The sequence below is a fragment of the Apis mellifera genome, linkage group LG1 (assembly GCF_003254395.2).
Source record: "Apis mellifera strain DH4 linkage group LG1, Amel_HAv3.1, whole genome shotgun sequence".
Taxonomy (NCBI): domain Eukaryota; kingdom Metazoa; phylum Arthropoda; class Insecta; order Hymenoptera; family Apidae; genus Apis; species Apis mellifera.
The window spans coordinates 20818378-20842889 of record NC_037638.1 but is presented as its reverse complement, the minus strand read 5'-3'; the positions used below and the strand labels follow the sequence as shown (position 1 = coordinate 20842889).

The window sequence follows — 24512 nt, the reverse complement described above, 5'->3', positions numbered from 1 at the left end:
ACCCGACGGAACTGGACTGGACTGGATGGAGAAGGAGGAGGAAAGGGAGGAGGAGGAGGAGGAGGTTGAATCGAGGTGTTGCGCAAAGAGAGATTTCGTTTCGTTGATTACTCGTAACATTTTTCCTCCTCTTCCTCTTCTTTCTTTTTTTTTCTTCCTTTTTGATTGCACAGTGAAAAGGAATTTGAAGAGCGAAGGATTAAAAATGAGAAATATTAAATCCTTTCTATTAAAAGTTCCCTTTCTCGCGTTATATTGTAAACGAATTAACGAAAGCAGAGATTTATTATTTTTGTTTCTTTGTGGCTCCCCTTTTTCGAGATATACTACTACACTGCGTTGGAGAAAAGTGTAAGGAATTTGCGAAGGATTAAACGTGGAAAATATTAAATCCTTGGCGAGATTACTTTTCGCGTTACATTATACAACGAATTAGAAAAATAGGATTTGTAATTTTTCTTTACGGATTCCCTTTTCGAGTTGTATCCTCTGCCCGGCTAGAAAAAAAAGAAAAAGAGGAAAAAGTGTAAGGAATTCGTTGAGGGACTAAATATTAAATCCTTTAAATAATTCCCTTTTTTCGAGCTTATATCCTTGCTAAAACAACTGGAAGAAAAATGAAAAGTCGAATACGTATTAAACACTCTTGAATAACCTTTTCCTTTACTTCAAAGATACATTTATTCGTATTAAAAATTAACCCATCGTTTATATTTATCGATATACGATTTAAAATTTCTCTCTTGGATTCAATCGTGATGAAAAAAAAAAAAGATAAAATATCAAATGCAAAACTCTCGCTTCGAGAAATTGACAGGTAAAAAATCGGTGGAACGGTTATCGTGGCCTAACGTTAAGGCCATCGATCGATGTTACACGCGTTTATCGGAACGAAATATTCCCTTTCATCGTGGAATCATCGCGAAGACCCGTGGATCGACTTTAATCTCCGTGATTGATATTGCGCGGCAGTTAATTAACTGGTTTCACCGTGCAAATCCTTTAATGTAGACTCGAAGCGCGATCAGGGGCTCCCGATACACGGAACATTGTTCCGTTTTCTGGCCCGTGAGGAACGCTATAATTAGTTGACTATCTCCGGTCAGTCGTTTCATTGCTTGTTCAGTTGCCGTGCAAACAGCGGCGAAACAATCTCTGCTGTTCTACGCGATTTAATGACGAAACCCCCGGCCGCAATTCCCGCGATTATAATCTACGCCGCGCCACAGCTCCATTTGGCCAGGATACATTTTACACGACTCCTTCCCATCCATCCTTCGAGATAATCATTTTTGGACGGACGTCTCTTTAAAGATTATTCCATCTTGCCTCCTCGAGATTTCTCGGGATTTGCTTCCCTTTAGGGAATATTTGACGATTCCACATTTCCGGACGTCTGGCCCTTTGAATTTATTTTAAAGCTGCTGGACTCGAGATATTTTGACGAATGATTGTTGCCTCTTGTTTAACGATAGTTCTATGATTTCTTTTTTTTTTTGTGTATATAAAATATACGATGTAGGTTTGCGAATATGTTTTGAATTTATTTCAAAGATTTTAAATTCGGATAATCTTCCGAGGGAGGATAAGATATTTCGACGGATAATTGTTGTCTGCTGTTCAAGCAAAGTTCTACATTCCCGAAATTGGAATTTGCTCTCCTTTCTTATGTGTAATAAATATTTGATATAACGTAGATTTGCAGACAGTTTAATCTTTGAATTTGCTTATTTCAGAGATTTTGGCAATCTTACAAGAAGATACATATTTCGAATAACTGTTGCCAGAAATCTCTTTAAAGAAACTTATACACATTCTCGGAAATACCGATTTGTTTTTCTTCTTCTTTCGCGTACTTTTCATGTAATAAATATTTGACCATGCAGATTTGTCTAACCTTTAAACTTTCCTATTTTAACCTCTGAATTTTATCGATGAATGCTCGGGAAGAAATATCTCGAAGAGTAACTAGCCGTCGAGAAGTAATTTTTGTCCCTCTCCCTCGGGAAAATTCTACGTTTTCAAAATTTAAATTTACTTTTCTATCTATATGCGGATACAACGATAAAAAGAAATATTTGACCATCTTGAATTTGCTTTACCAAGGTATTTGGCAATCTTGAGGGAAAATAATCGTATTTATATTATTTCCCTTGGATCAACAAGAGAGACTCCACCAAAAGAATCCCTCCTTCGAGGATAGAAAACTCGACGAAAGAGGGAGTTTGAACAAAGCATCGAGAGGGAGCATCGCTTGTCTCGTTTCCATCGTCGCGATCGCAAGTGCACGAATTCCCAGTAATTCGTGTTCCATCGAAACGAGCTCTGTATTCCGCGGCCGCGATTCTGAATTTCTTGCTTGGGAAGGGGAGGGAGGGAACAACGGTGAAACTCCATAACTCCATATTCCCGTTCTCTCTCCATTCCCGGCATTCAATCACTACCCGGGCTCAAAGTTCAAATTCCCAAAGACCCTAATCGAAAATTCGAACTTCCCTTCGACCAACGACTAATAATACGACCCTAGTTTGTATTCGCGAAACATCGAAACAGTTACCATTCACCGTAAGATCCCCCCCTCTCCTCGCTTCGCGTCCAATCAATCCAAGAGTTCGAAACGAAAATTTCGTTTATTACAATAAATGGAATTATCGAACTATCCATAATGAATCTTCCAATTTTTTTTTTCCTTTTTCGAAATCCAACGTGATTTATGATTTGTACTCACCAATTAGTTCTATTTTCATAACTCATCCTTTTTCCATTGTATTACTTGAAATTTGAACACGAATTGAAAAAAGGCAAGAAGAAAACGTTTCCTAACCTGGCCATGATAATTTCTCATGATAAATCGTAATATCACGAAATGAGGGGAAGTCGAAGCGCGACCGAAGAACGAACACACGCTCCAACATCGCGTTCATGTTCGAGGGATTCATAAAGGGAGCGATGGTTCAATTTTAAAAGAGGCAAGATGGACGTGGCGCTTAGAGGGGTCCGAATCTCTGCAAGCAAGGAGCCAACGTCTTCAACGACGACCACCACCACCACCACACGAGATCCTCCTCCACGATGATGATGCCCGTTTTATACAGACGATTTCGTATAACGAAGCACGCCAATTTCCTCCTCGCCTTCGCGTTTTATCAACGAGAAGCTTCTACCACCCTCCTCTTCGCCAGGGTGAAGAACAAGCGTCTGGATATCAACCTTTTTTCTTTCTTTCTTTTTTTTTCTCTTCTCTCGATACAACGTCGTCGCGGTCAGACGAGGAAGAGCTGGCAAACGACAACGCGCACACAGGGTGTGCAAATATATTCACGTATTCACGAACACACACACACAGGGTGTGGAAAGTCTCTGGGGAGAGAGGGGTTAAATAGGGTGGGCGAGGGTGAATAGGAAATGGGCTATGTAATGGGTGGTTCGTTGTCGAAAGTCATAAAACAGATCCGCGTAACGATAAGGTGTTCTCAACTTGGATTAAGGGAAGCAATCTTCGTCCGAGACGAATTTTGCGTCGGGTCGAGATTGCGTTCCGGTCACGGTGCGGAAAGTGGGTACATTTATTTCTGGTCAGACGCGTGATTTGGAAAGAATAAAGAGGCAGATCCAGATATTTTCTACTCGTAGAGAGGTAGCGGTATATATATTCGGTGGTCGAAAAGTATGGAGCCACGTGTCGTATACGTATACCAATGTGTGTGGATAGAGAGGAAAGTTCGTAATGAGGGTTGCTTGTAATTGATAAGAGTAAAGAGCGCAACAACAACTCTAACAAGTTGGACGATTTATAAGTTCTCCTATCGAACGTTATTCTCCCGCTTCTACTAATTTTCAACGATCCATTTTCTTCGTTTTCTTTTCACTAGCCACCATTTCCTTACCTTGTTTTTCACTTACTCGAGTACGGCCAAGGTAAAATACAAGGGTTCCCTATATATATAACCAAACAAATTCGACTTCTTTCCTCGGATACTTATCGCTTCAACCAACTTTTTTCAGAAACTATAATAATATCGGTCACACGTCACGGGACATTAAATACAAAATCGAAAGGGAAGAAGAATTTAATAAATATCCAATTCTCGTCGTGTGTTAACTGAATGAAATCGATCTCGAATTTTTGAATCGATAATTTATCATACAATCGTGGACAAATCGAATTTTTCCTTCGGATTTGGGGTATAAATTTTTTGGAAAAGGCAAATCCGATCCATCGATTCGCCATAACCTGTTTAGACATCCGATACGGGTAAATTCTTATCGAAAATCGAATACGGGCCCTCGAATACCGCGCTGACATGTGCATTAAACCTGTGCAAAAACCTGGCGCATAATTAAAATAGTTAAACGAACATGAGAAAAATTCCTCCTCACCGCTAACCCCCAATCCCCGTCCCAACTATTAAATCCCCACGTCCACGCAATCCGAACATTTATCTCGTCCCCACCCACGAGAGAAAATACTCAAGAATCTCGCGTGTATTGTTTTTAATTAACCCCGCGATTTTCCACGGGTTTGTTCGATGACTCTTAATTAGATTCAACGTCGAGTTAAGCTTCCCCTCGGAGTGGCGATCGCGGGTACAAAGGATCGGGAAATTCAAGTTTCCCGGCTGAAATGAAATCCAATTACGCGGCAACCCGTAAATAAAGTGCACACGACCCGGTGTAGTGGCCCGCTAGTCCCGTTCATAACTTTTAATCAGAACTTTGCCCGGCGGAGGGCTATTTTTCCGGCCAACCGCTAAGTTCCCCGCAAACGCGCGGTTTTCACGGGGCAGGGCTGGCTAATGAATTTCCCGAAAATTCATCCGAGGATTCGAATGTTCTTCATCCTCGAGTGGCAAGAGGATCAGCCGTCTTCTGGCGGGGAATACTTCGAAACCCGAATCTTGTCGTTTGATTATATCTTCTTCTTGAAACGTATTTTTCGATCGCAAGTCATTACACGACGAGCCTCGTTTTTCATGTATCTTATATATGGAGGAGTTGCAATATCCTATATTTGATCTCTGTGACGGATTCTATGTTGTTTCTCCATCCAAAAAAACCGGAGCTTTGAGAGAAACTATGAGAGAAACTATGGAGAAGAAGGAAGCAAGCGAATCTACGATATTTTGAAAGTGATGACTTTTATTCGTCGATAATCTTTTTAATTTCTATTAAGATTTTTTCATCTGTTTGATAAGTATATTGTATTAAACGATGTATAAAAAGTAGAAACGATAAATAATAATAAGACATATTGAATTAAATCTTGATCCTGTTTTAAACTTTCGTTCATTAAAAACTTCGTTTATAAAATTAATTCACAATAATTCTTTACATTTAATTAACCCCAAGTTAAACGAATATCGAATATGAAGAAAAATCTTCTCAATTCTATCCCAAAATTTAAATCTTCCCCTCTTCCATCTCTTCCATTCCATCCATCGTATCCGTGTATCAAATTTCACAGCGTTCCAACAATCTAAGAACACCGCGTTCGCATTATCAACTCAATTCCCAATCCGGGGAATACCGCGAATACTTTCGCGCTTCGGGGTTAATTCGAATTGGGAGGGAACGCGTGCGCGTGTATCATTTCGCGATTGCAACTCGATCCACGTAGCATGGACACACGACGGGGCCACACCAATCCACAGTGTGGTAAATCACGTTTCACCGGAGACCGCCGAATCAATTGACCAGGAAATTGGAAGCAGGTAAATAATATTACTGGATAATGGAAGCATCGTCGCACGGAGGGGGAGGGAGGGGTGTTAATTTTCAAGCCTGTAGACAACGTACGAAAGGAGACACGGATTACGATATAAATCACGAGATTTCTCTCTTTCTCTCTCTTTTTTCGCAATTTCGACGGACAAGGAAGACTCGTCGATCGTCGATTTTTCTCTCGCGCCGATACAAGACTAGCTCTCGAAAAGGGATTCTCGCCAGAGGCGATTCGCCATACGACGAAGAATGATAAATACAGAGGTGTGATATGGACCGTTGCAACGTTGAAAAATTGACACACAGGGATCTGTTGTAACGAGTGATCAACCGACGGTTCGAGCGCGTTCGTTTCTTTCATCCTCTCGTTGTTGAACGGACGAGTAAATATTGAACCGTAAAAAAGCGATTTCTCAACTTCCTTAACCGAATAAAAAGTAGGATTTCAAACTTTGCACGTCGAGTTATGAGATTTCCTAACAGGTAAATAGATTTCGCATTACCAATAGCTACTGCTATAACTAAGTTAAGTAAGGATAAAAAGAAGAAAAGAAGAAAAGGTGAATGAAACAGTCGTCTCGCTCTCAATTAGAAACAATCAGAATCGATCTGCCCGGCGCAGTTTCCCTATCGTTCGTTCGCATTCGACAATGTCGGGAACCGGATTCGCATTCAACGCTACGATTTCCGCTTTCTTCCCTCCCGTTTCCTTGGCGCACTTCACGCCCGTTTTATCGCGCGCACGTGAGAGATTAGCGGATTAGCCGCGTGCAGAGCATCGCTGATCAAAGTTTACGGGCGGATCGTTGAATGCAAGCGGCTTCCCGCGGGAGGAAACTTCATCTGTGCTCCACCCGAGGGTACTCGCGCAATAACCGCGCCTTTTGTAACGGGCTGCGAATCACCGTTGTTCGATACTCTTTCTATTCTTATTCTTTTCTTTCCACGATTTTTCGAAAAGCGAGGAAAGCGAAGCGTCTCTTCGACGCGAAGTTTGCTCCCGATTTGCGGTCTAATTAATAGAAATAAAGGGATGGGGTGGTTCTTATCGATCGAGTTAACGGAGAGTTCGAGAGACGGGGTTGATGGACGTTGCGAAACTATTTAATCTGGGTTACAGGTGGGAAGAAAATGTTCGTTCGCTTCAACGTCGAGTGTTCGGGGATTATGGCGAATGAACGAAAGGTGTAACCAAAGTTTCGGCGCGGATAATTAACGCGGGGGGAAGGAAGGAGTATTTAATCGAACGTGAAGAGAGATACGATCCGACGAGTTGCTCGCTTAATTTAATTCGCGAAAAACGAATCTCAATTTCCTTCCTCTTCCTTCGAAACAATGTCTCGTCCACCGAACGTTTGTTGAACCTTCGAGAAAAGAGGAAAAAAAAAACTCCTTGGAAAACGGAAATATACATATACACGCCGAAGTAATATTTGAAACTCGTGGAAAGGAAAGCCTCGAGAGCAAAAGAGGCCGGGTCATTAACATTGAACGGTCCCGGAGGAGAGGCGCGTTGTCCGTCCATGTCGAGACTCACCTCAGCCTCTGCCTCTTCAAAGAAGAGAAAGCGGGTATTCTCGAAGAATCGCCAACTCCCTTTGAGCCGCAACTTCTCCCCGGGCGGTGGATACAAAGAGAGAGAGAGAGAGAGCAATAATTCTTCGAAAGATCGGTTAGATATCGCGCGAGGGGGGCAAACACGAGACGGTACGCGTCTCACGTATTTGGCGGGGAGCGGAGGGATAAACTCGGACTTATTCGCCTGGCGGCGAGTCGGGGAGCGGTAAAGGAAAACCATTTCACGCCCGGCTACACCCTCCCTCCCTTCTTCCCCTGCGAGAATAGTCGATCGTTTCGCGTCTCGTTAGCATCTCATCCATCGCTTGCCGTCTACCTGCCTCCCATTTCGCCCTTCTTGTTCCTGCTTCCCACCTCTTCCTCCTTCCTCCTCCTGTCTCTTCCTCCTTGCCTTTCCATCCGAGATTTCCCGCGCGAAGATGCTCGACGTCTCGAAAGGAAAAAAGAAAAAAAGGAAGGGAGAGACGAGAGCAGTTTTCGGTGAAACGCGCCCTTCGAGAAACACCCCTCTGCTTCCTATTTCGTATGCGAATCCCATCCGAGTCAGCGGTCTCAGATCTGAATAAGTCATTTCGTGTTACATCGGTGCATGACTCTCTCTTTTTCCCCTTCTCTTTGGCCACGATACTTTCCTCCAGTTCGATAAAGTATATTTCCAGATATACTTTACGATATCGGGGCCAAGCTTGTGCCTCGTTTAATCAACGCGACGCATACTCTTTCTTCCTCCCTCTTTCTCGGACTCTCGCGGCTCACCCCGTGGATTAATTCTAAAATCGGGAACGGATTTATCGATCAGCCACCGCCAAGATTGGAAGATTTAAGGCGTCGTTCGAAAGGGAGGAAAATTAGAGTTCGTTTCGCCGCGAGTTAATCCGTATCCGGATGATTTAATGTGAGAGAGAGAGAGAGAAAGAGAGAGAATTGGTCGAGTAGTGAATTTTATATATCGCGGCAAATGACTCGTGACGATAAAAATTTCCCGTTTTAGGGGAAGATGTAAAACGTTTCTTTTCTTGAAGGATGTTTTAAAGAAGGAATCGCGTCATTACGATCATCTCGAAAATTTAAACTTGGATCAACGTTAATCTTCTGCTTTATATCGAACTATTACTTTATTTTCTTCCCTTTCGAAGTGTCTCGCGAATAAATAGCTTGAATATATCGCGATTGTGTCGACTGATCTATGTTACTGTTTATGTATCTTCGTGTATTTCTAACTTATCACTTGTTGTTGTTTCATTGTGAGACACACAAGTAGAATAATTACAATCAAGAATAGGATAATAAATGATAGCCACGAGCAGTCTAAAACGTTATAGATATAGATCCACCTCATTTTTTCTCGTTCCTGCATTCTACGTTTTTCTAATCTACAGTTCGATTAATCTTCGCGATTTAAATTAACTCCGTGGATTAATCAATCAACAAGCGGTCAACAATGGAACGTTATTTTCCCCTCGAAATTAAAACAGATCCTGGTTAACGTTTAAAAAAAATTAGGCATTAGTTGATTTTCCCATGAAACGCGAACTCGAGCAACGTGATAGCGTGTTTGGATCTAATTTGCACCGGGTTTCGGCCATCGACTCGATTATATATCGTTTGCTGCAAGGTTTTTTTTTTGCTTCCTACCTTCCTTTTTTCTTCTTCTTTTTCCCTCCCGAGTGAACGAGTGGATACTTTGATAATTAAAAGCACTTCATCGCGGCATGCACACAGCGCGAGCAGAAATTACTCGAGACGCGTGAACGTACACGGGTTCGTTTGGATTTCGAAATATATGCGCATTTGTAATACGAAGCCGTTCGTTTCGTGGACGGAAAAATTGCTTTACATTATACGATCTTTCTTTTTACAAGCGTTTCCACGCGTGGAAACTTTTGAATTTTTGAATTATATTGTAGCCGGGAATAATTCGAAACAAACAGCGCGCGAGATTCGCGTGTGAAATTGTTCAAGGAATGGCTATTTATATCGTTTCTTACTTTCGCATATATGTTTCGAGTAATTTTAATTAAAATCGCGTAAACAGAAATATTTTGAATATTACTCGATTTCATATATATATATATATATACATATATTCTCTTTTGAATGCAAACGAACGTAAATTGAAACACGCGTGTAAGTAAAATTTCGAATGACAAGATTAATAATTAAAAGGTATTCCGGCTATTCATTTAATCAAAACTCCCAACACTGTGTAATATCGAAGCGCAATTCTGAAACAAGTCGCTTATTATTATACATCTATACACACATATAACTAAAAAATGTAATAGTTAAAAATAAACTCACTTGCTACAATTTATTCAAAATATCGAATCGAACTCCAAACTCCTTCATTTTAATATAAATACGAGTAATCCCTTAAAATTAACGTTTGTTTTCGAAATTTTCAACCAGTTGCTGCTTTTTCAATATTAACATCTGACACGCAAGAATGCGAAAGTAGAAGAGGTAGAATAATTGAGGCAGGCACGCGGAAAGTAAAACAGGTTTGCGCACGGTCGGGCATCTGGAAAGTAGAGCAGGTCAGTGTTTGGCCGGTAAGTAACACGGATCGAAACGTAATCGGACGGCGGCCGCCGCCGCTTACCAGGCGTTAGTGTTTGGTGAAATGGTTTTTGGCAAATGTTGGCCCGCGATTAAACATTTGTCATTACCAAACATTGGCCGATTCTGGCTGCTCTGTTAAGTAGAAATAGGAGGGGATAATGATACACGTTTGAATTTTCTACCGCCGATACCGGTGGATATGTACGGATGTATATATACATATTCCCAAGCTATCGTCGTTTCATTCCACGATACGGACAGTTTAGGATTATTGGTAATGTGTAACAGTTTCCGGATCTGAAACTTCGTCACTCGCGTTATTTAACCTGTTTACGTACCGACCACTTGGAATTGCAGTTTAATAATATCTCTACGTAATATATATATATATTTTGTGAAATATTGAACGCAATAAGGCGAGTGTCACGCGGCATGATAAATTGATTTTAAAGCGTTAGAGCAGGAACAACTATGCAAATGATTCCTGACAATAAAGTCATATTCTTGATCGTCGTAAGAATTCCAATTCCTTTTGCTTCCATCTTGGACGGATTAAACAATTTTTACATCGCGTATTTGAATTCCAATTCGTGGATATTCCCCCAAGAGCGAGTTCAAAAGGTAACGCTTCGTTTCCAAGGCGGTTTTAAACGCTTCTCCAAGATTCACTCCTTTACCTTTCATCGTTAATTTACTCTGATGCCACTGTGAAACGTCGGCGGGGACGACGATCTTTAGAATTTTGGAACAGGGCGATGAATTATGCTCGAAAAAAAAGATAGAGAGAGAGAGAGAGAAAGGAAAAAGGAAAAATGATCGTAGGTTTTCTTTCGAGCGTTCGCTCTTTTCGGTGGTGCTGCGCGCACCTGTTGCGCCTTTGTTGCGCACCGTGAAACGCAACGAGGTATTCTTTTCGGTGGCCGAACACTGAGGCCAAACACGGAGCATTCGAGTGAAAACGTAATCCTCGTAGACATTTCTCGCATTTCTAATTTTTCGATTTCGATAAGATTCGTGTAAATTTTTTGAACCTTCTGTACCTTCGATCGAAATTTCGTATCATTTAGTTCGTGACTCGAGCGCGTCTCGTTGTTGAAACATCGCACAAATATATATCGTTGATTGAAAGAGAAATATTTTATTTACGTGTTTTATTATGATAAATTTCCCTTGTAACAACGTAAAATCATTATTGATAGTCGCGTATCACGGAACTGTAAACAAAGCACGTTAATTATTTCGTCCTTTGAAAATAATGTACAGAATGATCGATTATTTTCATTCTTTATATTTCCATAATACATGCAACGTTTCATTAAAGAATAATTAATTCATTATGGAACTGATGATAAAATTATTGAATATGACTGTGCAAAATATATAAATATATACATATATAAAACAATGTTCGTTAAACGTTCGCGCATAAAATTAAAAGCGTCGTATCAAAATTCTCGGTGGAGTGGTCATTAACATTACGATAAATGTAACTTTATATCTCTCCAACCCTCGTTTCAATCTTAACATTTTCATTTCCTTCGACATATCAGAAGCACAATTCCCTCCATTGCACGTATGCAAATACTTTCTCTGCAAGATCGACTACATCTCTCTCATCCCAAAATTAATACCGGATTCTAAATCAAGATCACCAAAGATCCTCAGAGGTCCATCTTCATCAAGTTCAACATTTACTTTCTATCTTCCCTATCCCCTCGGGAATCACGAAACTAAACGTCGGAGAAAGGATCTACGACTCTCGAGATCGATAGAAATCCCCCATACATCCCTCTTTACGTTCAACCGTAGAGAAAATCAATTTATTTACCTTCATTCATATCTGGTGCATTAATATTCTTCCACCGAATTTTGCGTCGATTCTTCTAATAAACGACCGTTTCACAAACAATCTTCTTTATACAACCGGGAAAGTAAAAAGATGTTTCAAGTTGATGGGAAGAAGGAGCAAAGTCCGAGTGAAAAAGCGAGGAGCCATAAATCTTTATATCCGTTCAGAATCGGTTAGCAATAGAGCGAAACAGTATATCGCCCCATTGCTTTTCCCACGAATAACGTTTATCCGCACTCGGCTTTATGATTCGCCAATCTCTCTCATCCCATTGTTCGACAAAACAAAATCAATCCAAACACATATATATCTGTTCCCTAGTAACGATAAGTGGATCGCGGATTTTTATCGCGAAATAAAAATTTTCATACATCCAACGATTAATCGTTCCGAAATGACGATAATAGAGGTGATTTCGAGAAAAAGAAAATCGATTAAAATTTGAACCATCGATGGAAAGCAGATATAGGAAAGGGAAGAGAAGGTGAGGAGAGTAGCTAATCTTTCCGCACCAGATACACCGACGAGCACCGACGATGAAGTCGATCGAACGCGACGATGCGTGCGGACTTGCGAACTTTTCTCACGGCCGATCCTCCCCCGCTAAATCTTGTCTATTTATTGGCCGCCCGGAGCGAGCAGGATGATCATCGGAGGAGATGTCGAGCCTGCGAAATTCTTCTGGCTCCGATTGAGCTGTCCGGACACGTCGCCTTCGTTGGACCGAATCGTGATCGATCGTCTCTCCCGACCATCCTCTTCGTATCGAATTTTTCCAACATCCAAGAAAGGCGACGCACTTTTGTTTTTTCCTCTCCTCGCTGTGACGATAACACGTAAGAGAAAGAGAAAAGTCTCGGTTTACACACGGTTGGAAACGGTCGATCGTATATGTAATAATTTTCCTTTGCGTGGGTCGTTTTAGATTGGACCGAGTCGATGTGTAATCGTCGTGGAATGGAGAGCTCGAATAGGGATCTGGTCGGGGGCGAAGTATTGTAGAAATCGTCCCTTGCTATGTAAGCAGTATAGGAATCATCCTTTTGGATCAGATAAGTAAGGTAGGAATGGTCGTTGATCAAGAAAATATCGTAAATGGTATCGAACGCGGCGTGTAGTTATTACGGTGGAAGAGGTACAGGTCGATACGTGATCCAACAAGTAGGTTGAGACGCTGTCAGATACGTGCGGTCAGACGGCCGGCTGTGCTTGAGCAAGTAGTGTAAAGACGGTGGTCGGACAGGAGTCGCAGGAAGCTATTCGCGGTCCGACAAGTAGAATAGGTCTGGCGTATAGGCAGACTATACGGCACGGAGGGAAAGTAATGGAATCGTTTTCCAAAGGTTAATCGACTCGGGAAGTTTTCGGATAATCTCGATGATTCTTTTATTTTGGATATTGGATCTGTCCTTCTTATTATCGAGAGCATCAATTTACGAATAAATTCTGGTTAAAAACAATTATCTTGTCCTCCGTGTATCTTTTCGGATAATTTTTAAAAAGTGAATTTTTAAATTTTATTAAATGGCACGAGTAGAAATGTTATTTAAATTTAGATCTCGTTCCATCCAGATTTTCAAAATCTCGATGAAATAACGTTTGGATCTTGGCATAAATTCGAGTTCGATTCGGCTATTAAAGATTTCGCTCGTGTCAAGCCTTTTTAATGAACGAGAATGAATGTTTCAGGCAACGATGGCCTTCGGTGATAATGAAAGCCAAACGGTGCAGAGTGTAATAAACGCAAACGACACCCGTTTAACACGAGGGAGGACATCACGAGCGATCCGTTAATGAGAATCGCGTTCGATAATCCTCGCGAAGGACGCGATTTTACAATTTCTTGTTGGTCGAACATGCAACAGCAGTGTCGCGTTTAAATTCTGAGAAGAAGATTTTTGAGCGCAATATTAAACGAATATATTTTAAATCCTCCATTGCTTAAGCTTGCATTTCTTGTTATCTTGTTATTTAATTTTTTGTTATTCTCTGCTTTTATAAAGATTACTTTTGATAATTAGATAGAATCGCACATCACGTATGATAATTTATTAATAAGATCCGCGGAAGTGAATTTAAATGAAACATCACTCTTTTAATTTTAAAATTCGCCAGACTTGTGTATATTATCCCGGCAAACTGTGAATACTTCATTTTAATTCGATATTCCATTCTCTATCGATACGTTCCTGCAATTACTTTTAATTATTCATACGTTCCTCCGCTATTATCAAGTGGAATGATTGTTTACTTTATTATATTTGTAAATTTTTTTCTTACTTCCTACTTTCATGGCTCCGCAATTTTTCCTTAATCTTTGCACACAATTATTATCGTATTTATCCTCTATAAAACCAGATACAATTCTCCTTCCATTAAAATCAATATATCTTCGTCGTGTTTCTTCGAAATCTCTCCCTCCTCTTTTCTCTCCTCTTTTTTCTCCATTTTTTTTCTTTCTTTCTTCCCTCTCCTCTTCGAGTATTCCTTCTACATACATATATGTATGCACTCGAGAGAGAAATCGATCGAAGGAGGTTGGGCCGAGCGATATTGTGAAATTTTACGAACCATAGATACCCAGGAATTCCTGGTTCGGCCAGACGCTGGCACCATATGTGCGAAACGCGAGCCCGCCGCCGTTCAAAATTGTTTTTAACGTTATGTTTCTGTATTAACGCGGCCGGTGCGCGTTTCTTCTTCCCTTGGTTTAAACGCACACTACCCTCCTCCTCCACACCCTATTATTGGCTCGACACCCCGGAAACGGCACTTTCTCTTCTGGAACCACCAACTACTACGTATGCAGGGCTTGTGAACCGGCTGTGCAATTTTTTAAGAATATTTCCCGAACGAAGAAGAAGAAGAAGAAGAAGATGAAGAGAAAAAGAAATATGCATAAATACCAATATCGAAAGTTGATACTTTATCAAAGAAATTTTTATTCTTTGCAATTCGTTGCAATTATTAAAATTGGTGATCATATCATTAAAATATAAAAAATATACTTTCTTTCTTCCTGTTTCATTATGTATATCATTTTTCCAACGTAACAGTGAATTTGAATTTATATATATATCGCGTTCAAATAAGAATTCTTCGCTTTTTCTTTTTATTACTTCTTATTTTCATCGTTCTTTTGCCATTTTATGATTCATTGTAGACCGAAACAATCATCCTCGATGCAACCTGTTTATTTCTACTATTATCATTTTTCCAACGAGAACTTACGTGTGTGTGTGTGTGTATATATATATTCGTCTCACGATTATTTAATTCCAATCGGTTGCCAAAGTTTTCAAGTAGAGAATCGTTTCGCGGTGGATTGAATTTTCGAAACAAAACTGTAATCATGGAAGAGTTAGACCCCATCCCTCGAATAATCGAGCGAACGATCCAAGTGTTTTATAAACTCTACTACGAGCGGAATTGCAGGGGGAATAAAAATCGAATACGAATATCCTCGGTATATGGAAATGTGCGTCGGTTGCAAGGATTGTATAATTCGATTCGCGTCGCGATTAAATCCCTTTCCGATCGAGAGAGGGAAGGAGTGATGGCGGTGATGGTCGCCTTTCCTTTTCTCCTGACAAGTTTCAACCACGCCACCGGATAAACCCGGTGTATTAATTCAGTGACCCGAATGGAGGCCGCCCCCGGTGCGCGGCGCGCGAGCCTTCAGTTTAGCTCCAAACCACTTTATTTCCACTTTATTACGTTAAAAATCTGCGATGCGCTCGAACCTCGGATTGATCGGTCCTCCCGGACCGATTTCGACTTAACGAGCAAAAAAGTAGACCCTATTGCGTTCGTTAATTCCACTTTCCCGCGATACTCTCACACCCCTCCCCCTCCCCATTCTCTCGTCCGCGTATTTTGACCAACGAGATTTTTCCACCCTCGTGTATGGAAAGGTAAAAGGAATTTCCCTTTTTATTTTTTTCCCCCTTTTGTTTCGATGAAAGGTGCAATTCTATCGAGGCTCGCTCGTCCATTTCCAAACCTTTCGTTTTTCGAACGAAGAAGAGATCGAAAGATTTTGACGGAAAATTTTGCCGAAAAATTTATATATAATGGATAAGAGAGATGCTGGAAAAAAAAATTGAATAAATTGAATAAATTGAACGGGTTATTCATTAGTATAGAACTTATATTGAAGCGATTTAAATTTTTTTTTCTCGCTCTCCTTACAAGATTTTCCACGATAAGTTTTTAAGAAATTTTCTGTTTTCTTATTCTCTGACAATTTATTAAATTGATCGACCAACTTTCACGAAGATAAAACGTGAGATTGAAGAAATGCATTAAAAAAAAAAAATGAAAATGAATTAATTTAACCGGATTAATAACAAAATTAACAAAAACGAAACATCGAGAGACAGACTTGAAAATGAAATTAAGAAACGATCGCGATTCGAAAAGTTTGGTTAAAGAAGAGCGAGACGTTGGTTGGAAAAGTTGGTGGAGGAAGCGTATGCTCACCGGGGAATACATTATATAACCACCGGTGGGGAATACCCTCTTTTCCTTCCTCGAATCCTTTCCTCTCCTCGATTCGCGATCGCATTACACAGATCTGGAACCTTTCCAACGGAGCGAGCCCGTGATTTTTAGACTGAAAATTGAGGCGAAAAGTGTATGCAAAGTGTGCTGCCTGGATTTTCCTCAGATTCCAACGTCCGCTTTCAGATACGACGATACGATCTTCCGGTTATGAGCCGTGGCCGATCTATCTTTTCACTTAGATGAACGATGAATTAACGTGAGTTCGTTTATTCGTATATCGTCTTCCGTTCCTCGAACGAATCATAAAAATGTATATATATATACATACGTATAAAGACGCGTATAATCAAATTTCACGATTCGATAACGAGGAGGGATTTAAAAGAGGGATTTAAGAATTAATTTGAAATTATCGAGATCCGATATTATCAACCAATTCCGAATACATATATATATATCTCCACGCAGATATTCAACAATCACCAATTATAAATGAAAAAAAATCTTCCATATTTACTCCTCGGCTTAAGAAATTACAGGTATCGACACCTCCGGCAATAATAACTCGTTATTAAAATTATCGTAGAAATCGATAATGATAATGATAATAATAATAATAATAATAATTCGTACGTGACGCGATTCAAATTAATCTTCGTACTCGACTATATCGTATTTTGCATAATCATCGGCCGAATAACCCGTTTCTCTTTTCACGTCCCGATTTTATATTAATTTCGCCACAGCTCAGGCATTCGACCGGTCCCCGGATCGGCGAGAGAGATAGATAGATAGATAAATAGATAGATAGAGAGAGAAAGAGATAGCGAGTTTTCATGGAAAACGGGAGGATAAAATTTCAAACTACGCGTGCAGATTTATCGAGTGGACGGACGCACCTTTTTCAGTTCGTCGAATGAAACGCAAAACTTCGACGCTTCCTCCCTCCCCTCGCCTCGTATATCCACCCTATATATATATATATATATATATATATATATATATATATATATATATATCGGCATCGCGAAAATTCCGGATGAAATTGTGGACAGAGGACGCAAAAGCAGGAATGGCAAGGATTCTTACGCTGCGCCCATCCTCTAGTTTTTGTTTCGGCTTGGATCCCCCCCCCCTTTTCGGGGAAGGGAGCCTGTGAATAATGAACCGCTTCAACCCCAATATATCCTATCGGAAAAATTGGAAAATATCTCTGACACACAAAGTACAGCTCGCTGAACTTGTGTCTTTTTCTTCTTCTTCTTCTTTTTTCTTTCTCTTTTATATCTTTTATATTTTATTCCCAACCGATTCGAATGAAATACGTTTCGTCTCGTATTTTCGATCTTATTTGTCGAACGTAAAAATATCCATCACTCTCCGTTTCATTCTCTTTGATCCTCGATATATATATATTCGGTTTTTACAATTATTTCTCTTTATCCGAGTTTGTCTGTAAACAAATAAACAAATAATTGATTTATAAATACAACTTTCTTTCAATAAAAGAATTTCATTGGTGATTTACGTTATTATTATCCTTTCTCCAAATGAATATTAGGTATAGTTATTTTGGAAAATCCGATATTTAACGAATTACGATGTTTCAACTCGTATCTAACATCCGAATATTGAATATAATTCGTACAACTTAAAAATAAAAGGAAATTATAATACAGCTTCCAGTTTTTATATTGATCTTTGGCGCCATGATTCTCCAACAGATACAACTCTGCCAATATCCGATTTTATTTTCCAAGGAAATAAGGATGAAATAAAAACAATTGTGAAAGGGGGATCGCGATACCAGAGAGGCCGGCGAGTATATCGAATGCGATGCGGGAAATATCGCCGTTAGTATTCCCGGCGAGCGTGTATTTTATTACGTGAAATCGGGACACGTGTCAGAGATCGCAATTTCCGATGCCCCCGAAAAAACCTGTGCACGCGTTTTCCTTTTCCATAATCCATTTCGTGGCCCGTCCCGCGCGCCAATTTTTTGGCAGCATCGAGATCGCGCCGAGAAGGGATTTAATGAACGTGACTGGATCTTATCGGCGGGGAGACGAAACTCTGGGGAAAGAAACTCTCTCGTTGAAACGCTTGGCACACCCTTCGACCACATAAACACGATCAATTTGGATGGGAAACATGATTCTTATTACCGCCATTCTACCATCCCCTCCCTTCCCTCCGTTCCCGATAAATTTACATTTTTCCTGTTTTCAGTTTTCGTATTATACGGCTTATCAACGGCCCGAAAAACACGTGATATCACGATAACGGGATCGAAAATTCCGGTTGTTGAATATTAGTCGGTCGAAAAATTGCTCGATTATCCACCACGTGATTTTTCCATTGAAAATATTAACTATACGTTACGAGTTTTAATTTAAAAACATTATGTTTTTGTAAATCGTATATATTATTCGATGAAAAATTCTGTATCGATTCTGTACGTAGCTTTATTGGAAAAAGATGATGTTTTTGTATTTAAAATTGTTGTTATTGCCGAACGGGTGAACGCGGAAAATGAAGTTATAATTTAATATTTGCATTTATTTTATATGTTAAAGATAACCAAATCAAATTTCGAATCTGTAATATGCTTTCGTATAAACGGTTTAACTCAATTCAATCGAAAAACATCGTTAATGAGATCTTTAAATAAACGATACTTTTCTTTAGAAATAAATTAATATTCATCGCGTATTTCGTCTTAAAATTCGATCGAAATTAGAAAAACTTCATTATAACGCCAAAGATAATAATTCTTTATCAACGACTAAAAAATCATTGGAAGCGCGGAATCTTACCCTTCGAAACGCTTTTCGAATTATCTTTACACGACTTTCCTTTCCCGAGATATCATCGTGCGAGGAAAAGAGTAATTTTTGATCGTTCGTTTCTCGAATCTCTCGCTCGACTGACCTATCTCAAATTCCAGACAAGCGACACACGCTATTCCCGCAAGGACTTGATAATAGTACACATTTCCAAGAGAAAATGTAGGTCACGAGCCCATTCATAATCTCTGCGCTGTAAACATATTAAACCTCGACCTTATCAAAATATTCCATAGCTTCTCTCCATTTCTTAACTTTCGACGACAAAATTTTTTAGTATCTTCCATCGTTATGAATACAAAATATATTGTCTCGATACGATACGTTGCTCGAATATTTGAACATGTTTCACCCACACAATCTATTTATCACTTACCGGATTATATATATTAGGTCTACCGGAAAGTTCTGTCCGTTTTTGGAATAAAACAAAATACAAATTTTTTCTTACCGCCAATTAACTTTATAGAATAATATAATTGCCATTATTATTGATGATCTCTTGCCAGCGTGAGGGCAATTTGTATATTCCATTTTTGAAAAATGTTTCATCTTTTGATGCGAAAAATTGAAGCAGTGCTCGTTCGACATCTTCTTCATTTTCGAATTTTTTGCCCGTCAAAAAATTTTGTAAGGATAAAAACAAGTGATAATCAGAGGGTGCTATGTCCGGGGAATATGGTGGGTGCGACAGAATTTCCCAGCCTACTTCTGCAATTTTTTGACGAGTCCCTAAAGCAGCGTATGGTCTGGCGTTATCGTGGTGCAGTATCATGTCCTTCCTATTGAATATTGCCGGCCTCTTTTTTTAGACCGTTGTCTTTAAATTATCCAATTGCTGACAATACTTCTCCGAATTGAGCTTTTCGTTCGGTTTTAGCTCATAATGTATTGGTCCTCGAATGTCCCATCATATACACAACATTCTCTTATTCAGAGTCAAATTTGGTTTAGAGGTGGAAGGGCTAGATTTTCCGGGTGCACAATATGCCCTTTTCCTTACAATGTTGTTGCATGTAATCCACTTTTCATTCCCAGTTATCATCCGGTTCAAAAAGGGCTCGATTTTGTTCCGAGCAAGCAGAAATATGCATATGACAACTCGATCATCCAAATTTTTCCGACTTAATTCACGTGGCACCCATCTTGAATACTTCCACACCAATCCTATCTTCCGAATATGGTCAGAAATGGTTTGTTGAGCTGAATTAAGCCTTTCTGCGATCTCCGATGTTGTCCGAAAAGGATCTTGCTCCAACATCGTCGTTGATCAAAGATGGTCGCTCAGAGGCTTATCAGAAAGGTCGAAATCACCTGTTTCAAATTTTTCGTACCATCTTCCGCATGTCCTATCAGAAACTGTACCTTCACCAAACACTTTCAATAAATTTCTACATGCTTCTGTAGCATTTCTTTCTTGTTGAAATTCGTATAAAATACGAATGGTGTAAATGAACTTTATCAGTCGCAATGGGTATACTATCGTTTCACACTTAAGACTAACGTGAATCAACTTTATTATAGTTTATTTGCTACGTCAATATGTATATATTAAGCGATAAAAATATAGAGCCGAACATGCAATAAATAAACATGTGCTTACGTGGACGAAAATGATGTCATAGATTCGGACACAACTTTCCGGTAGACCTAATATATATATCGAAAAGGGAATTTCGTGACAGTAAACGGAATACATCCGGACAAGATTTTTCATCGTTACTTAGCTCACTTATCGGTCGATTGGATTCGTTGCAGAGGCACCCCGTGGGACGTACCTGCTGATAGATGGCCGTCGACTGGACCCCGGCAACCAGTTCGTCCCTGTGAAGGAGGGGTCCGAATTGACGTTGGAGTGCGCCGCCGAGGGTGGGAACCCGCCACCCGATTTGGCATGGGGGATGACTCTGTCTCAGGCCACTTTGGACGGTCCCGAGCAACCGCCGGACAATCTGACCGTGTTGCCCTCGACATCCGGTAGACGCAGCGGGGCACACCTCAAGGTTCTCAGGGGTCACCACAACGCGACCATCGCCTGCGTCGCCCGCCACATTACCCTCACCATACCCATGAACGCGAGCATTCTGTTGGACGTGCAATGTGAGTTTTACGTTTCTTTATCACGTTTTTTTTTTTTAATTCTTCGTCGTCTGCTTTCGAGGATAAAAATTTTCCAATTTCTCGATTAAGAATATGTTAATTCATAACGCGGGTGGATGAAGAAAAGAGAAATAGAGTTTTGTATTGGGATCGTATCCCTTTCTCCGTCGTCTGCTTTCGAGGATAAAAATTTTCCAATTTCTCGATTATACGAAGAATATGTTAATTCATAACGCGGGTGGATGAAGAGAAGAGAAATAGAGTTTTGTATTGGGATCGTATCCGTCTATCGGATCTCTGATATCGAGAGGTCTGGTTTGATGTATGGTTTCAACGTTTATTTGTTGGATAGCTTGTTATGGATTGTTTCTCTCGAATCGTAGTAATTGAACTAGAAACAAGTTTCCTTCGAGTGAATAATGATCGTTTTTAAACGATAGGAAGAATTTCGAAGAGAGAGGGAGAGAGAGAAGGAATATAAAATTTACATTTGAAAAAATAAATTTTTTTTTTCTATTCTTGCAACCAAGAATGAACGTTCTTACGTATTTTTATATTCGTCGCGAAATAAACGATCTTGTCGTAAAATTTTAACGATAAATGAGAAATGTTCAAAAAAGACTGCAAAGATTTTATCGACAGACTCGTCAACACAAACGTGATGAACATACAGCGATGTCTCGTTTTAAACTGTCTTTATATACCTCCGATATTATCGTCGCTGTCTCGTCTCCGACTCATCACCTTACCTCTGAAACTATCGCATAATTTCGAGACCGTTTCCCTGAACTGTCTCGTCTCATCTTCGGCCTTTCCATTTTTTCCTCTGAAAACTCAAACTCAAACGTACACCTCTGGCAGCTCTTAAAAAAAACTTTTCGAGCTCGGATCATCTTTTAATTTTATAAAATAATAAAAATCTTTCTTTTTTTCTCTCAAATGAAATATCCGTCGTTCGACGATGCTCAAAAGATGAAAGAGCACATCACATTTCATCCTACGTCCTGTAATTTACGTTACGTTACAAGGGAAGATCAACACGCTACTATTTAATAGCGTACCCCAACAAATCTGAATATCTAAGCAATTTGTATCCCGCTTCTAGGAAGTTGTATCCCATTTCAATGAAAGCAACTTACCGGGATAACACAGGATTCGCCATTTCAAACAATCGAAATTTGTTCATTTAGCAATCATCATCAACAACAAGCTTCAAAATTAGCTCGATAAATTATATACGATATATAAATACAAATAATTATTGTTAAAAAGAAAAGAGAAAAAAAGAGAGAGAAATGAAAAAGAAAAGAAGCAATTTCTACGGGAATATTCACCGGAATCATTCCGCGTCCCGATCAATCCGAAACGAAATGTATCTCTCGACTCTCGCAATTGGGTCGCCAATCCCAATTCCATACTTTCGCTATCACTCGTCTACTAATCCCCGATGCCTCGTCCCGAAACGAAACGAATCCTATTTATCCCCTCCCTCCCTTCTCCACCCCTCCTCCTCCAGTTCGACATACATCGTCGTTATAAAGGGTGTAGTAACGAGGAATAAGGATACAGGAGGAGGAGGAGGAGGAGAAAGGGTGGAAAAAGTTACGAGGGTATTATTTAGTTGATACCGCGTTGAAATTGCCAGTGGCCACGGTCGAGATCTAATTTCCGTGGACTTCGTAGCCAGCGCAATTCCCGTTGAAATATTAGGTAGAAGAAATCGCGATACGGGATGGGAGGATGAATGGGGGTGGGAGGAGGGATGAAAAAAGCCCTGGTCGAGTTTTAAAAATGGGCTTAATTCGAGTCAAGAGAGGGCAGGAAGTGTTATAATTCCGCGGATCGTTTTTCCCCCATGCTACTACACGCGCGCGGGTCGAGCATGGGGTGTGGGGGGAGGATGGACAGGAACGTAACGGCTAACGGGATTTCCGTGGTATTAGAACTGGGACGAATATCTGGGAAATGGGTATTGTTGTTCCAGGATAAAGCCATGTACCAATGGTAATTTAATTAACTTGTATTTCTATGGTTTGATGCGATGGTTGTTGTATTTTTCCCTTTTTCTCTCTTTTTTGAAGGGAAAAAAAGCGGAAAATTTCAAATGACGCGATCGGTCATGCTACATCAGTCTTCGTACGTTCGTTTTTTTTAAAAAAGGGAAGTTCATCTAATCTCGAGAATTTTGATTTTAATGAGATTTTTTTTTTTTTTATATATTATATGTAGAGCGCAATGGACGTGCAGCAATTACTTTTTTTTAGATAGATAGATAGAAAATCTCTTTGGATGCGTGAAATTAAACTTTAAATTTTTTTCATTACCTCCTTTCGAATACAATTTCGCCTGGAAATATCTTTATAACACACGAAGGGAAATGAAACATTGAAAATTGAACATTTGCCATTAAGAAGTTTAAATGGAATAACGAGAATTGTAAAGTTTCATTTCATCATCTCGAATTTGATTGGTTAAAAAGATTCTTATATGTGTGTATATAAGCTTATTACGCTCTACATAAATTTGTTTTAATAAATCGTGATTAATTATCTCATCGGCTATTCACTTCTATCTACGAGAAAGATAGAAAACGTGAATGTTTGTTACAATGTTACCTGTTAATAAATATTGAATATTACATCTCTCGTCTCTGCAATTCCCCGATAAAATTACTCGCAGGAGAAACAGATATCTAAATACCTTTAGACGTGGATAGAATTACTCTGACTGATATATATATACCATAATCATTTTCAATTAGAAACACGACGCTAATTTATATTTAATCCTAAGAAATATCCTTAAGAGATAAGAAGAGAATACGTATGATCCACGAGCTGAGAAAAATATTAAAAAATTCTTACAAGAGTACCTTATAAATAAAGCGAATAATTCAACGGACGGGAGAGGCAAGGAAGTCGACAAGGAATAGGAAGGAGGACGAGAAGGAGAATGTTAAGAATTTCCAATGTCGCTTCCCTCGCGCGTCCTATTTTTCAGATTATTAATCTTCCGGCAATTTACTCGAAATCTTGCAACAAGGGTTTGAGAATTCACCGTGGCTCCCGCCCGCGCGTTTATTGTCCGAATAAATTTCCCGCCGCCAAGCAAGCGTTTATTGCGATCAAATTAGAGCCGTTGATACGAGCAAGTAGCAAGCAACTTGTATTTTCTTCTTCTCGGGCGTCTCATAAAAATCTACCGCAGTGGAAAAGAGATTTCTCGCTCGTGTCCCTATCTCGCTCCGAGCAACCGGGGATAACAAAGTCGAACAGGAAGGGAACAACGTTAACAACGCTCGGTAACGTCAAGCGTGCGCGCTTTATTTTATCTTGGTTGTTAACTTCTTT

The 24512-nt window shown here is 39.8% G+C and overlaps 1 protein-coding gene across 8 annotated transcripts in view; it reads left to right on the top strand.

Annotated features, from left to right (window-relative positions):
* LOC724195 (B-cell receptor CD22) overlaps positions 1 to 24512 on the top strand; it is a 309575-nt gene that overhangs the window by 164322 nt on the left and 120741 nt on the right. For all 8 annotated transcript variants that reach the window (XM_016915573.2, XM_016915560.2, XM_006571402.3 and 5 more), the window contains one exon: positions 20821 to 21162. In XM_016915573.2, the coding sequence (XP_016771062.1) occupies positions 20821 to 21162 (342 nt within the window). The remainder of the gene's footprint in view (positions 1 to 20820; positions 21163 to 24512) is intronic.